Here is a 13321-nt window from a genome sequence, read left to right as displayed (position 1 = left end):
GCCACCTGTGCTGGGGTCCATGTATGAGCTCATGTGGTTCTTCATCCAAGAAAGTGGGGGTCACTTGCTCCCCCTCCAGAAGGATCCAAACCTGCCTCCTCCAAACTACGACATCAGTGTACATGGTAAGAGAACCTTTCTCTATCTACCCCCTCCCTCTCTCTCTTTAGTTTCTTATCTATCTATCTGTCTGTCTATCTATCTATCTATCTATCTATCTATCTATCTATCTATCTATCTATCTATCTAACCATCTATCCATCTATCCATCTATTATATATCTTTCATTTTTTTTACCTGTTTATCTAATTTATATTTTAGTTAACATACATTGTAGATCTACTATGAAAGAAAAGGGTAGACATCCTCAAATTGGCACAGTATGTTGCAACCTATAAATAGGATCATCATTGTTAAATCTTTGGAACAAAATTAGGTTACTCCTTTATAAACTCCACACAAATATGAAGCCCCTCAAAGTGCTTCTGTATTGTTGTTGTTCTATCATTATGTGAAAAAGTGTATGGCTGAATAGTGATTTTTGTTTGACTCATCTTTTATCTAAGAGAAGGGAAAACAAACACATATTGTATGTAGGTCAGTCACCATTTTTGACTGACCAGCAGTTTGACTGACCTTTGCATATTGTGAAAGTGCTTCATATTTGCCGCAGTTCTAGTTGCAGTAATTATTCTCTTTTGTTTTCTATATCTTCTGCCTTGTAATGCAGCGTAAGTTATGTGCATGTTGCACTGAGTATTCCACAGAGAGAGTTTTTAACCAAGACTACTCTGAAGCATTCAGAACAAAGGGCATCTTCCCTGGGTATCTTTAATAGTTGAGAGCAAATGAAGCACACAGTGTTAAAAATTTGTGGTCTCTAAAGAAGTGCTTTGGTCTTGCAGCATTTACAAGAGAGTATTTCACATTCAAAACAAAATGGAAGGATTTTGAATGTCAACACAATAACATTCAATGTCATTAGTGTGCTGTTTCATCCACCCTGCTTCTTTAGAGGCCTGTTGACTACAAGTTTGTCAGATTGATGTCGATTTGCCAACGTTCTGGCAAAATAGTGGACATGGGGAAGATTGACTTTCCAGAGAGTGAAAATGAAACAAGATGTTTGGCTGTAGCATGGGGATTTACCTCAGACAGAAAGTTTCTCTTTATAGTGGGAAAGATCAAATTACAACATCTCATTTGAAGAAATGGAGCAGTTCTTGGACAGGTTTTGAGGACAATTATGACATGTGTGATGTCAGTCACTCACCCTGCTAATGGCAGTCCTATGGGGATCTGAGAAATTGGTCATGTGACACAATCATGAAGTAACTTGAAGTGAAATCTGTGTGTAAATGCAAAAGGAAGTAATGTTTGACAGTTCAGTGAATAATGTACCTGTCTGTACATATAACTTTTAGCAAAATCGTCAATGAGAAATCTAACAAGCTTCAGCTTTTATATTTCTTCAGCACTTTCATTAATATCTGGTATGATAGAAGGACTCTTACTAAGAAACAATTTTTTTTTTTTGCAAGCCAAAATATAAGTTGTTACATAAGATTATATAAGCTATTTGTAAGCAAGAATGATCAAATTGAATATTCATTATGCAGTGAAAGATCCTTCAAACGGAGAGATGGCGGACAACAGGCGATTAAACTTTCACAATAGCTCGTGGCGGAGTGCAGATCCAGTCTTACAGCAATCTCCAGGGGCTATGAACCAGCAGCCGCAGCCTGCCGAAGACGAGTACCTCGTTCCAGATGCTGTCTTGCCACGCGGTAAGATGTCGTCATGATATGAAAACATCTCTGAAGGAAAGATTAATATCTGTCTTCACAAAAATTCCTATCCAGGCAGATCTGGGCCCCGTTGCTAGAAACTTTGCGTTTAAACGCAACTTGCAACTGATTGTCACTGGCCAATCAAAATCATTGTTACATGCATGTCTTCTTAATAGGGCAGACCCTGAGCCAATCAGAATGGTTGTTTCAAAATTAGCAATTATTTGCAATTGATTACAACTTTCTTGCAACGGGGCCCTGTTCTGTACAAATGCAGTGTGATACTGAGGGTATGAGATCGGCTGTGGAGTAGAAGTGAATGCCAATGTTCTGGTGCTAAAACTGGGGGATTGCTGGGGAATGGAATGACAAGCAATGAAATGTCTGAGTTTATTGCAAAAATTATAACTGTCAGAATGATGTTTTTGAAGACATTTTCGATATCATGTTTTTTTCCTCTGGTATCACACTGTATGCAATTCAAGATTGTACAAGTTGGGCATTTGTATACTACACTCTCTATTCTATGTTTGCAAAATCCTTTGTGTTGGCTGTGATCACGTTCTTTTCAATGCATCAGTTGGAGTACAGAAGGTTGCTAGTTTCGGTTGGTTTGAAAATATGGTATTGCATTGCTCAGCTGCTCTATTCACCACAATGCTGTGACTGTTACAAAGTGGTTCCCTAAGTGAGATATTCAGATGAGCAACTCTCTATATGTGTCTATATGAATGAAGTGTTCTTTGAAAGATATGCAAATTATCAGAAACTGTACCACAAAGGAAAGCCATCACTCTGTGGAGGAGAAAGTCCTTCCTCATCTTTCTCTGCCACTTTGACCCTTACCACCAGAGGTAAAATACTTTTCAACTTGGTGGATCAAACCCCATCCTCCTGTGGTCGTAATATGTTTTTGTTACTGTTTGTTTGTCCATGTGCAAAATAACTCAAAAAGTTTGGAACGGATTTAGATGAAACTTGCAGGAATGGTTGAAAATGACAAAAGAAACAAATGACTAAATTTTGGTAGTGATCCGGAAACTTTTATGGATTTTATGAAGGATTTTCAATATTTTGGCAGGTAGGGTCAATGAACTTGGGAGTTCGAGCTGCGCATTTTTTAGGTTTTTATACACGCACAAATGTGCGTGCTCTAGTTTCTGCTAGGGCGAGGCGCGCCACGCTGTAGAGGGTTTATGACGTAACAAAGGCTTCTAATAGGAAATCGGGTGATTTTTCAGCATGCATTCGTATGAATGGAAATCACTGATCACTATGGAAATGCAAGATCATCGGTGGAAAGTAGTTGCTTGGCGGAGGTCTGCGCTCTAGAGTGCTTTTCTAGTTTGCATTATATCCCTCTCAATTCATTTCTTGTTCACTGATTGGTTGAGTGCATTGAAAGTGACGAAACATATTTCCACCATGAAAATTGTAGTCTAACTATTTCCCTAGGGAAATACAATGTAGCAATCAAAAATATGTCCCGCTGCCATGGCGATATTTGCTAAGCGCATGTGCACCTCTCTTCCTACTTGTGTGTATTGTAGTGCATGAGACACCATGTCACAGTACAGTTTTTCACCAAATGCATCGCGAGAAGACAGTAAAGGGTATCACGCAGTGGATGCATACACTTTTACATGTAATTCTGTGCATTAAAAAAAGAACTTTAAATCAGTCAACCACCCCTTTACTTTGTTGTACTCTTGAAATCAATTGAGAGGGATATAAAACAAATATACCAGGCCATCGTTTCAGGTTCTGGTTAGACTATGTGCCTTTGGTGACTTCAGTAGCACTATTTCTTCAGGACTGCACCCCTCAGAAAATAATACTATGGAAGTCACCTCATGCACATAGTTTCAACCAGGACCATTCAGACCTGGTATATTTGCATAATATACAACCAAATTGTATCTCAGGATTGTATATTAAGGTTTTCCAATTGGAGCAGGTCCTTCTTTAAATCTCGTCAGCACATGATATTTCATCATCGAGAGATCATTTTTTTTTTTGTGAACTCCAGGACGGCTTACCTCTACCAGCTCCTCCCAACTGGGGAGCCTGTCGGAATCGTTTGAGGAGGGCCTTAACACGTACGATCCGGGCGACAGGATGCCAGACAGAGAGGCCCCTCGGCCCCCTCTGGATGCAGGTGAGACGAGGCTGCTTTGGTCGCCATGGTTACAGACACACGCCAAGTGGTATCTGTTTCCAGTGTCAGTAGATGGGGTTTTTGTAAGATCTTCTCAGTGGTCTTACAAGAAGGGATCATTAAAGCTAGTACTGTAAAAGTGGAAATTTTTGTGGTGTTAATATTTTCACGCATTTTCGCGCAACCAGAAACTAGTGCGAAAATAAAAGCATGCAAATATTTTTGCTTGCCATATGATCCATAGTAATTGCAGTAGATGGTGTCTTGATTCCGCATAATTAAAAGCACGCGAAACTCCTCTTACCCATCTGAGCATGAAAATAAGTCGCATGAAAATATCCACTTTTACAGTATATATCTGATGCACAAAAATGTAAATTGTGAGATTTAGTAACAAAAACCTAACAAAGAAGGAAAGTATTTTTGTAGAGTCAGAGTCAGAAGTGACAGTAGACAATTCATGAAGTCTTTTTGAAATTTATTGTCTTTTTTTTAAAAATCACAACATGATTTTGGTGGCTGTTCGAGATTATTGGAGCTGCTGTGGTAGCCTGGTATGGTCAGGCAGTGGTCTCACATTGTGTACAACACAAAATGATAGGCCTCTCAGTGTGCAAGAGTCGATACTAGTGCATACTGTATACGCCATATATTTCGCAAGTCTAAATTTTCTCGAATCAGGAATCCCCGACGATTTTGCGAGTGGTTAAATTCGCGACCGTGGAGCCTTGTACTGAACAGAGAAGTGCACACGCGTATGTCACATTCACATCGGGATCAGAGTCAATATTTTTGCGTGTCTTTAATTTCACGAATAGCACCTGACTCGCGAAATTTGCGAAAATAAAAACCTCGCGAAATATTCAGCGTATACAGTATGTGTTTTGTGCATATATGTCTGTGTGTCTGTCAGTCTGTGGCGTGTGTGTAGGTTTGTTTGAAGTCAAGAGACCACTCCAGATGAGATTTATCTCTTCCAGATGCCACCTGACACTTTTCTCCACATCCCTTCCCACAAGCCAGCACTGTGTTTAATCAGAGGCTCACCATGATATATACCGTTTGTCATAATAGCATGGTACAAATAATGTAGATTCGATTGATGCATCTTGCCATATGGCTACACATTTTGCCGCTTATCACACATGGTCTTCTGTTACAACATTGATTTCTTTCTGCCTTGCCAATAAACGTGTACTTTCTTATTTTTTATTTGCTACAAATTGAAAAATCCTACCAAAGCATGTGCCCAATTCACATGATAGGTAATCTTCCTTGTTTTGATAGTTATTTTTCAAATTTGTGGGCTGTACCATGCTAAAAAATTGAAAATAAAAGGTATGTAATAATGTAATGGGTTGTCACATGTGAGAATGAAGTAGATACTGAGAATTGTGATACTATTATTCTGTTCAGAAGTAAAGTAAGGGATGGATTTTTAGCCACTGAATACAGGTATTTTGATAATGTAGAGTTGAATGCTTTCATGCATGTCAATGTACCCTTTCCTCTGGCTTTTCCTGATTTGCTTTTCAGTGTATTTTTTTTTTTATTTTTGCAATGTTTTTTGTTTTTGTTTATATCTTAACGAGTTCTGTGTGTACTATTTTTTGTTGGTTTTGTGTGTTTGTAAGTGTGTGTGTGTGTTTTTTTTTTCTGTGCGTTTGTGTCTGTTTCCTTGTCTGTCTGTCTTTATCTGTCTTTTCCATGATGTTAATGTACACTGTTATGTTTTCTGTTTCTATTCTACATTTCTATACTTTAGTTCTCCTTTCTCTCGTGTCTTTGTCTCTCCTTCTCTTTTATCTATCTATCTATCTATCTATCTATCTCTTTCTTCTATTTTTTTCAATCTATCAATCTATTTGTCTGTCTATCGATCTCTCTTCGGTCTATATCAATCCATCTTTTAATTATCAATCTATCTGTGGATCTATCTATTGATCTGTCTGTGGATATATCTTTTGATCTGTCTATTGATATATCTGTGGATATATCTGTTGATCTGTCTATTGATCTATCTGTGGATATATCTATTGATCTGTCTATTGATCTATCTGTGGATATATCTATTGATCAGTCTATTGATCTATCTGTGGATATATCTATTGATCAGTCTATTGATCTATCTGCCTCCTCTATCTAAATATCCATCCATCTCTTCTATCTGTATATCCATCTATCTATTCATCCATCCATCTATCTATTTATCTATCTTTCTATCTACCTACCTATCTATCTATCTACCTATCTACGTATATATCTATCTATTAAACTATTTATGTTTCTGTCTATAAATCTCTTTACTCCTATTCAGCTGTCTTGTATTACTTTTTGAAAATATATTTCTTTATGTCCCATTAATTCCAGCTATCTGTGTTTCTGTAACAGCTCATGGTAAGGTCATGAGTATGTTTCTACTTGTCTTTTTCTCTCCGTTTTTATCTCTCTTTAGTTTCTCCCTCTTACGAATGTAGTCTGTTTGTCTTCTTCCACCTCCCAAATAAGAACAAAGTGAACTCGGTTTAATAGTTACACACACACTCTCTCTCTGTAGCATAAAACACATTTTTGTTTTCAATGAAATATTCAAGCCTCTTGATACTCTGTCTCTCTTTTAATACTATATTTTCGATCAATCAACTTGATCCAATGTTATGTCTCTGTGTGTATTTGTGTCTGTGTCTGTCTATTTGTTTGTGTGTTTGAGTCCTTTTAGCCTTTAGTTAAAATCAGCTTCTATCTTTGTTGCCGTCATCACACACACTTTTCCCATCCTTCCCTCCCTCCCCCCCTCCCGCCTCCTCGGTGCATGCCCGCGTCCCCCCACGCAGCCGCCCACCGGGCCATGCCTTCCTCCCCTCATCAGCTGGCGCCTCCCCAGTTGCCGGACAACAACACCACCACCGGCTACGTCAAGATGCGCAGCTTCACCACCCCGTCTCCCAGGCAACCGGGCAAGTTCTCCTCCCCCGATGATGTGGGGTATACCAATATGCGTCGGCTGGATGGAGATGAGGATCAGGATGGTAGAGGGCGGGTTGGTGGGCGCGATGGTGGTGGAGGGAGCCCTAATGGTGAGATGGCAAAAATCATTTAAATCTTCTGGGTAAAAAGTAGCAGCCCTCTGCAGCACACCCTACCAGTCTGTATAATATTCGACAGGCAACTCCCATCACAATGAAGTCTTTGTTACAAGCAATTTTCTTTCGTTATATACAGGGTATTTTATTTAAAACTTTTATGTTATATCAAACTTTCATTATAGTTGAACAAATCAAGTCTATAAAGATATATAGATAATGAACGTATGACTTTAATTTTTGCTTCATTGTATCCAAATTTCATTATAACCATGTTCATTGTTAAGGGAGTTTACTGTATCTTTGGTAAGGTTTTTGTGACATTTTGTTTCAGATTGCCTCACTGGAATCAGTGTGAATCAGAAGAAGCTGAATGATTTTTTTGAGAAATTTTGTGTTGATTTCACAAAATATCATTCATCTACCTTATTTTTGTTAGGGTTGTGTCTTGAACATCTATGAACAATAGCCATATTGGGTTTCTCATGAGGGGATTTCCCCAAGTGCAGTCAATGACATTGGTTTCGTAATGCTCATAAAAAGTTTGTCTTACGTGGCTTGTACTGTGGATGAATGGCTAGGGAAAATTAAGTTGCATCAGATAACATGATGCATGTGTCACCCTTTAATCAGCCCCAGTTTACTGCTGTGTTGGAAACAATTTGAAAAGTTAGCCCTTTAAGTAGTGATGGGATTATTATTATTATTATTATAATATTATTATTATTATTATTATTATTATTATTATTATTATTATTATTATTATTATTGTTATTATTATTATTATTATTATAATTGTTAATGATAATAATAATAACAATAAAAATAACTATAATAATAATAATGATAATAATAATAACAATAAAAATAACAATAATAATAATAATGATAATAATAATAACAATAAAAATAACAATAATAATAATAATGATGATAATGATAATAATAATAATAACAGTAAAAATAATAATAATAATAATAATAATAATAATAATAATAATAATAATAATAATAATAATAATAATAATAATAATATCATTATTACCTTTGCTGCTGCTACTACTACATATACTACTACTACTGCTACTACTACTACTACTACTATAATTGTTATTTGCTGGAGACTGGTCAGAATGGTGTGCATATGAGGGCTGCTACAAAACTTGTATATATTCAAATCCATTTCCCTGCATATTATTTGGTGTGGCACAGGGCTGCCCACTGCATGTCAGAACAAAAGTGCACATATAATCAATGGCTGAAAGCATGCAAAGAAGCCCTGCACTGAAGCCCTACTCAATTCTGTATCCCAGTATAATGTGATGTCATCTTTTGCATGGTTTCCTTGTCTCTGACAATTCATAATTAATGTTTATTAGAATTGTTTGCATTTTAATACTGTTGGATGTTGGTCTTCTTTCTTCCAAAGAATTCTATAAAAAAGCAAGCGATGGTAGTATAAGACAGTTTCGCTGCTTATATATCATCACTAGTAGCCATTTTTAATCCCACTTCTTGGTGTATTTCATGTGAAAATCCATCTACCTTTCTTTCCTTTTTTTTTTTTTTTTTTGAACAGAGCCTATGAATATTATTAACTCTCTTGTGATGGAATGATTTGTGTTTTTGCCCCCAGATAGTTAGAAAGGTATAAAACAGTGGCTTTTATGTCCTAAATTTTGTTTCTTCCTCAGTGTGAACATAGATAAATGCATCTCCTAATTGTGAGATAGATATTGACTCTACTGTGTCCAGAAAAAAGGAGCATCAATGTTATCATGCTCCTTGCAGAAATGTGCATCAGTTTACATCATTTTTTTTTTTTCAGTTTTGCCTAGCATTTTTACTTCCAAGTTTTGTCTGGAGGGGCTTCAGAGTGTAATTATTTTGTAATCAAGCCTCAAAACATTAACTATACAGAAGATTAGGTGTCTCTTCATGATCACTTTGTGGACACAAGGGCCCCATTTCATAAAAAGTCGATACGATAGCAACTCTTGCTGGAATGGCAGTTGTCTTGGTAATGACAAGAATCCAGCTTCCTTATTGGCTGTTGCTATGGGAAGTTGCCATTCCAGCAAGAGTTGCTATCCCGACATCTTTTATGAAATGGGGAGTTGGCCTGCTTTTCGCTTGTACATAGACTACCCAACGCTCTGGGTCCCACTTCATAGAAGATGTTAGGATAACAGCTCTTGCTGGAATGGCAACTTCCCATAGTAACAGCCAATCAGGAAGCTGGATTCTTGTCGTTACCATGACACTTGCCATTCCAGCAAGAGTTGCTATCGAAGCAAACTTTTCATGAAATGTGGCCCTAATGTCTTATGGGATTCATACTTTTCAGTCGTGAGATTCAGTTTGTATTTGTCCCATCCCACCACATTCAATTCAGAAATCAGACTGACCTTCCTCCCTGGTGATTATATCCAGAACACGAGGCACTCGTTGCAAAGTGGGAAAATGTATCGTAATTTCAAGATTTTGACTATACTCTCAACTTTGTAAACATCTCTGATGTGGTTTTTGTGAGAATGAACACAGGTGTTGGTGTGAATGTATTTTTTAAGAGTGTTTTTGTGTACATCTGTATGTGTGCCTGTGTGTACCTGTGAGTCTTGTCTCTGTTTTACCTGCTCTAGTATAAAGATGCAAAGGAAAAAAAATGAAAGAAAGAAAGAAAAGGCTTAATGAATTTAAAGCTGTAATGCAAGAAGCAAGGTAACCATCATTATTATCATCATGAAAAATTAATCATATCATAACATGTTTTCAAGGGATAAAATGTTAACTGCTGGTATGCTCTATACAGAATGTATGTCACTGTGCATAGTTGGGTATTCTGATCCAATTCGTGATGTATACAGTATACATAGCATTTTCAGTCAAACCAAACTTTTTCTTCCATTAGATTATTATGACAGGTATCTTTACAATTCTTAGACACTGATGATGGTTATGGGCATTATTGTCATAATTATAACTTCTGCAGTTGCCATTGATATTGGTATTAGAATTGTACCTATTTTTGTCATTGTCATAATTATGCCATAGTGCTTGCTTTGATATCATGTATATACAGGAATGGCAAACATTTTCTCATGTAACCCCAACAATTATCCGGTGTGTATCAGAAATGATCGAGGTGATTCATCTTGCAACTAATACTAAATTTTATTAAGACCATTCTTCTCTCCCTCTGTTGTCATGGTAACCATGGTTGACATGTTACTTTGTCAGCAGGAAGTAGACAGATAAATTCAAATTTGATGCAATTGGGAGATTTTTATTTACTGGAATTGCATTTGCTCACAGGTCAAAAAAAAAATGCATTTATCTATAAACCGCAGTATATTTCAAAATTTAGATGAAGACAACTTCTGTAGGCAAAGAATTGAATCTGTGCCATATTTGTGAATTTGAGTTTTTGTCTGCTGACGTGGTAATGTAATAGCTGATTGGCTGCAATGCACAGAAAAGATGATGAGTTTGGTTGCCATGGAGCTGTCTCCATCTTGAGAACAATGAAGTAAAAACAAACAAACAAACAAGCAAACAAGCAAACTCTCCTAAACTTTCTGTGGTTGATTTCAGGGGAGCATTTAATCTTGTGTTCTGTCTTTTCTAGTACCATGTGTCATCTAGTTTTACTAACTTTGATCACCTGTAGTTATCTATCTCTCCGTTTCCGTTCTCTCCTCTTTCTTCTTTTTATCCACCACCCTTTTCCTCTATCCTGCCACACGTTGCATGAAACGTTTCTACCACTTTCCCCTTTGTTCTCTTGACCCTCTTTGATTCCCACTCTCTACAACTGTGACTCTTTGCAACTTTTCTGTCCAACTCCCAACCAAAATTTTTGATGTTTTTTTTGGTGTGTTCTATAACAACCTTTCCCCATCTGCCCTTCCCCCCTAAAAAGGCAAGACCCTCACCCCGCCCCCACTGCCCCGCAAGTCCCGCAGTCACCACGGTTACTGCACACACTTAAAATCAGTTCCAGAAGAGCAGGCCGAGACAGGAATCACTTCTCCGATGGTACACCACATAAAGAGTGAGTTGTCTTTAGGTGGAGAGATGTGGCATGTGTCTCTCTCCCATCACCCCCTGTGTCTGCATGTATTAAAACTGTCTTCATAACCAAAAGCATGCAATAAAAAAAAGAAAACTTGATCACACATCGGTGCTCACAATAACAATGTGTGTCTATCGTCATAATATTCTGTGAACAATTTTACCCCCTCCCATATTTCTGTCATCTCCAAATGATGTTGCACAAAAACTTGCATTTCCAAGAGTCAAGTTTTAAAAACCTCACCTGCTTTAAACTTAAAAAAAAAAAAATGATGCATGAATCTAAATATTCACCTTGTATGAAATCATTCTTCTTCTTTTTTTTTTTTTGCATGTACATTTTACCATCACAACATTCTTTACATTTCAGTGTACTTATGTATACATTACATGTATAACAGTTAGCATTAGAATGATATAAAATGCATCAACATTTTTCAAAATCATGTATATATCTAACTTGATATGTATGTATGTATCATATATAGATAGATATTTGTTAGGGTTGTGTGGTAACTAATGAAATGGATATCATTCACCATATAGCCTTCTATATGCTCATAGCAGAGCAGTGGTTTAGGTAGTAATTTCTTACTGGTATGTATTCCTGAACCATAGATTGTGTAGTCAAGAAGAACACAAGATGTCAACCACACATGATTTTGCACACGCCATGTCAATGTTATGTCAAAGCAAAAAACAACAACACAGAATAAAACAACCAGAACCCACCCAAAACGAAAAAGGTTACCCTGAAACAAATACAGGATGCACTTAACTGACTAACCAGCAATTTTGTTGTATTACACTTGTACTCCATCAGTGGAGACCAACAGGTAAGAATTTAGTTCATTATTTTTGCTGATCAGAGGTCCTTTTTTTTGTAAGCTAGGCAATGTTCTCTTTTAAAGGTTGCTACGTGATACTTGAACTTCAGAAACTGCAATATTTGCCATATGAATTATAGGTATATTGAATGAAGTGGCTGAAGTTATCAACAAAACACACCAAAAAACATACACTCCACAAGTGACAACAATATATAGCCTACTGTTTCTTGGTGATGAAGACGAGTTATTTTGACATTTTTTTTTCTTCAGAATCCCGTTTGCTTGTCATAACATCTTGGCCACTTGTACATTTTTACACCCTTCTTTTCTCTTTCCTTCCTTTTCAAATTCATGAAATTCTTCCATCAAGATGTTTTCATTGCAACTGATTGACAAATTGCCCTAATTACACAGTACCCGCTGCATGCTATAAGGATTAGAAGCACCACTGGCTGTCGGGCGAATGCTCGGTGGTGTAGTGGAGATGACGCCTGTCCGGAGATCAGGAGGTTGTAGTTTCGAATCCTGCTCGAATATTTACCCCCGTGATTTTTTATCATGGCTACTACTAAAACACTGATCAATTCAGTGCTTATTTACGTCGATGTAGGGCAATTTTTGTCAATCAGTTGCAATTCCTTTCTTTTGTTTTCAAAAAGAAGAGCTCTACTAATACTCTTGTGGCTGGGCTGTTTAATACACATTGTGCGAATCAATCCTAACCATTTTACTGCTACTTCATAATGATGTTAAAACTTACATTCTATTTTGTCAATATAAGAAATATTTTACACATATAATCGCTGTATACATACTAATATTGATGATGAGTTATCAGTGCAGTTTCACTGTAAATGATACAGTGTCCCAGAATTTAGTGCCAGCACGTTTGTATTGCCGTATGCAGAGCCCTACTTATTGCTGTGAAGAAGAGGTTACAGCTCGTTATTCTGAAGGTTTGTTATTCCGAAGGCTCTTCAGTCCGAAGATTTGTTATTCCGAAGGTTCGTTATTCCAAATTTCATTTTCGGATTAACAAATCTTCGAAATAACAAACCTTCGGAATAACGCCACAAATGCTCAGATTAACGAATCCTTTTTCATTTTTGGATTAACGAACCTCTAGTTATAGGGAATTTGTGTGTTTCGGATTAACGAACCTTTGGAATACAGACCTTCGGAATAGTGAACCCTCGTAATAACGAACAGTACCCGTAGAAGAAATCATCAATGTGCAAATGTAGAATTTTTGCTTAAATGCAACTGGTAATGCACTCATATAAATCTTAACTTAATTAGAATTGATGTGTTAGGTTATTAGACTGATTACCTTGATTCTGTTGTAATATGAGTTTATTGGAGTCAAAATCAATCTATTCTAAACGT

The 13321-nt window shown here is 36.9% G+C and overlaps 1 protein-coding gene across 4 annotated transcripts in view; it reads left to right on the top strand.

Moving 5' to 3' along the window:
* Positions 1 to 13321, top strand: part of LOC139745549 (uncharacterized) — an 85050-nt gene that overhangs the window by 58955 nt on the left and 12774 nt on the right. For 2 of the 4 annotated variants that reach the window (XM_071655942.1, XM_071655943.1), the window contains exons 7-10: positions 2 to 125; positions 1620 to 1787; positions 3820 to 3948; positions 6783 to 7025. In XM_071655942.1, coding sequence (XP_071512043.1) covers positions 2 to 125; positions 1620 to 1787; positions 3820 to 3948; positions 6783 to 7025 — 664 coding nt within the window. Of the gene's footprint in view, position 1; positions 126 to 1619; positions 1788 to 3819; positions 3949 to 6782; positions 7026 to 10953; positions 11086 to 13321 lie in introns of all 4 variants that reach the window. The other 2 variants (XM_071655941.1, XM_071655944.1) reach the window with 2 other exon arrangements.

This window comes from Diadema antillarum, unplaced genomic scaffold (genome assembly GCF_040938485.1).
Source record: "Diadema antillarum isolate AM-2024a unplaced genomic scaffold, OU_Dant_1.0 seq00001274_RagTag, whole genome shotgun sequence".
Lineage (NCBI taxonomy): Eukaryota > Metazoa > Echinodermata > Echinoidea > Diadematoida > Diadematidae > Diadema > Diadema antillarum.
The sequence above is the reverse complement of the archived record's forward strand: the minus strand, read 5'-3'. Positions and strand labels throughout refer to the sequence as shown.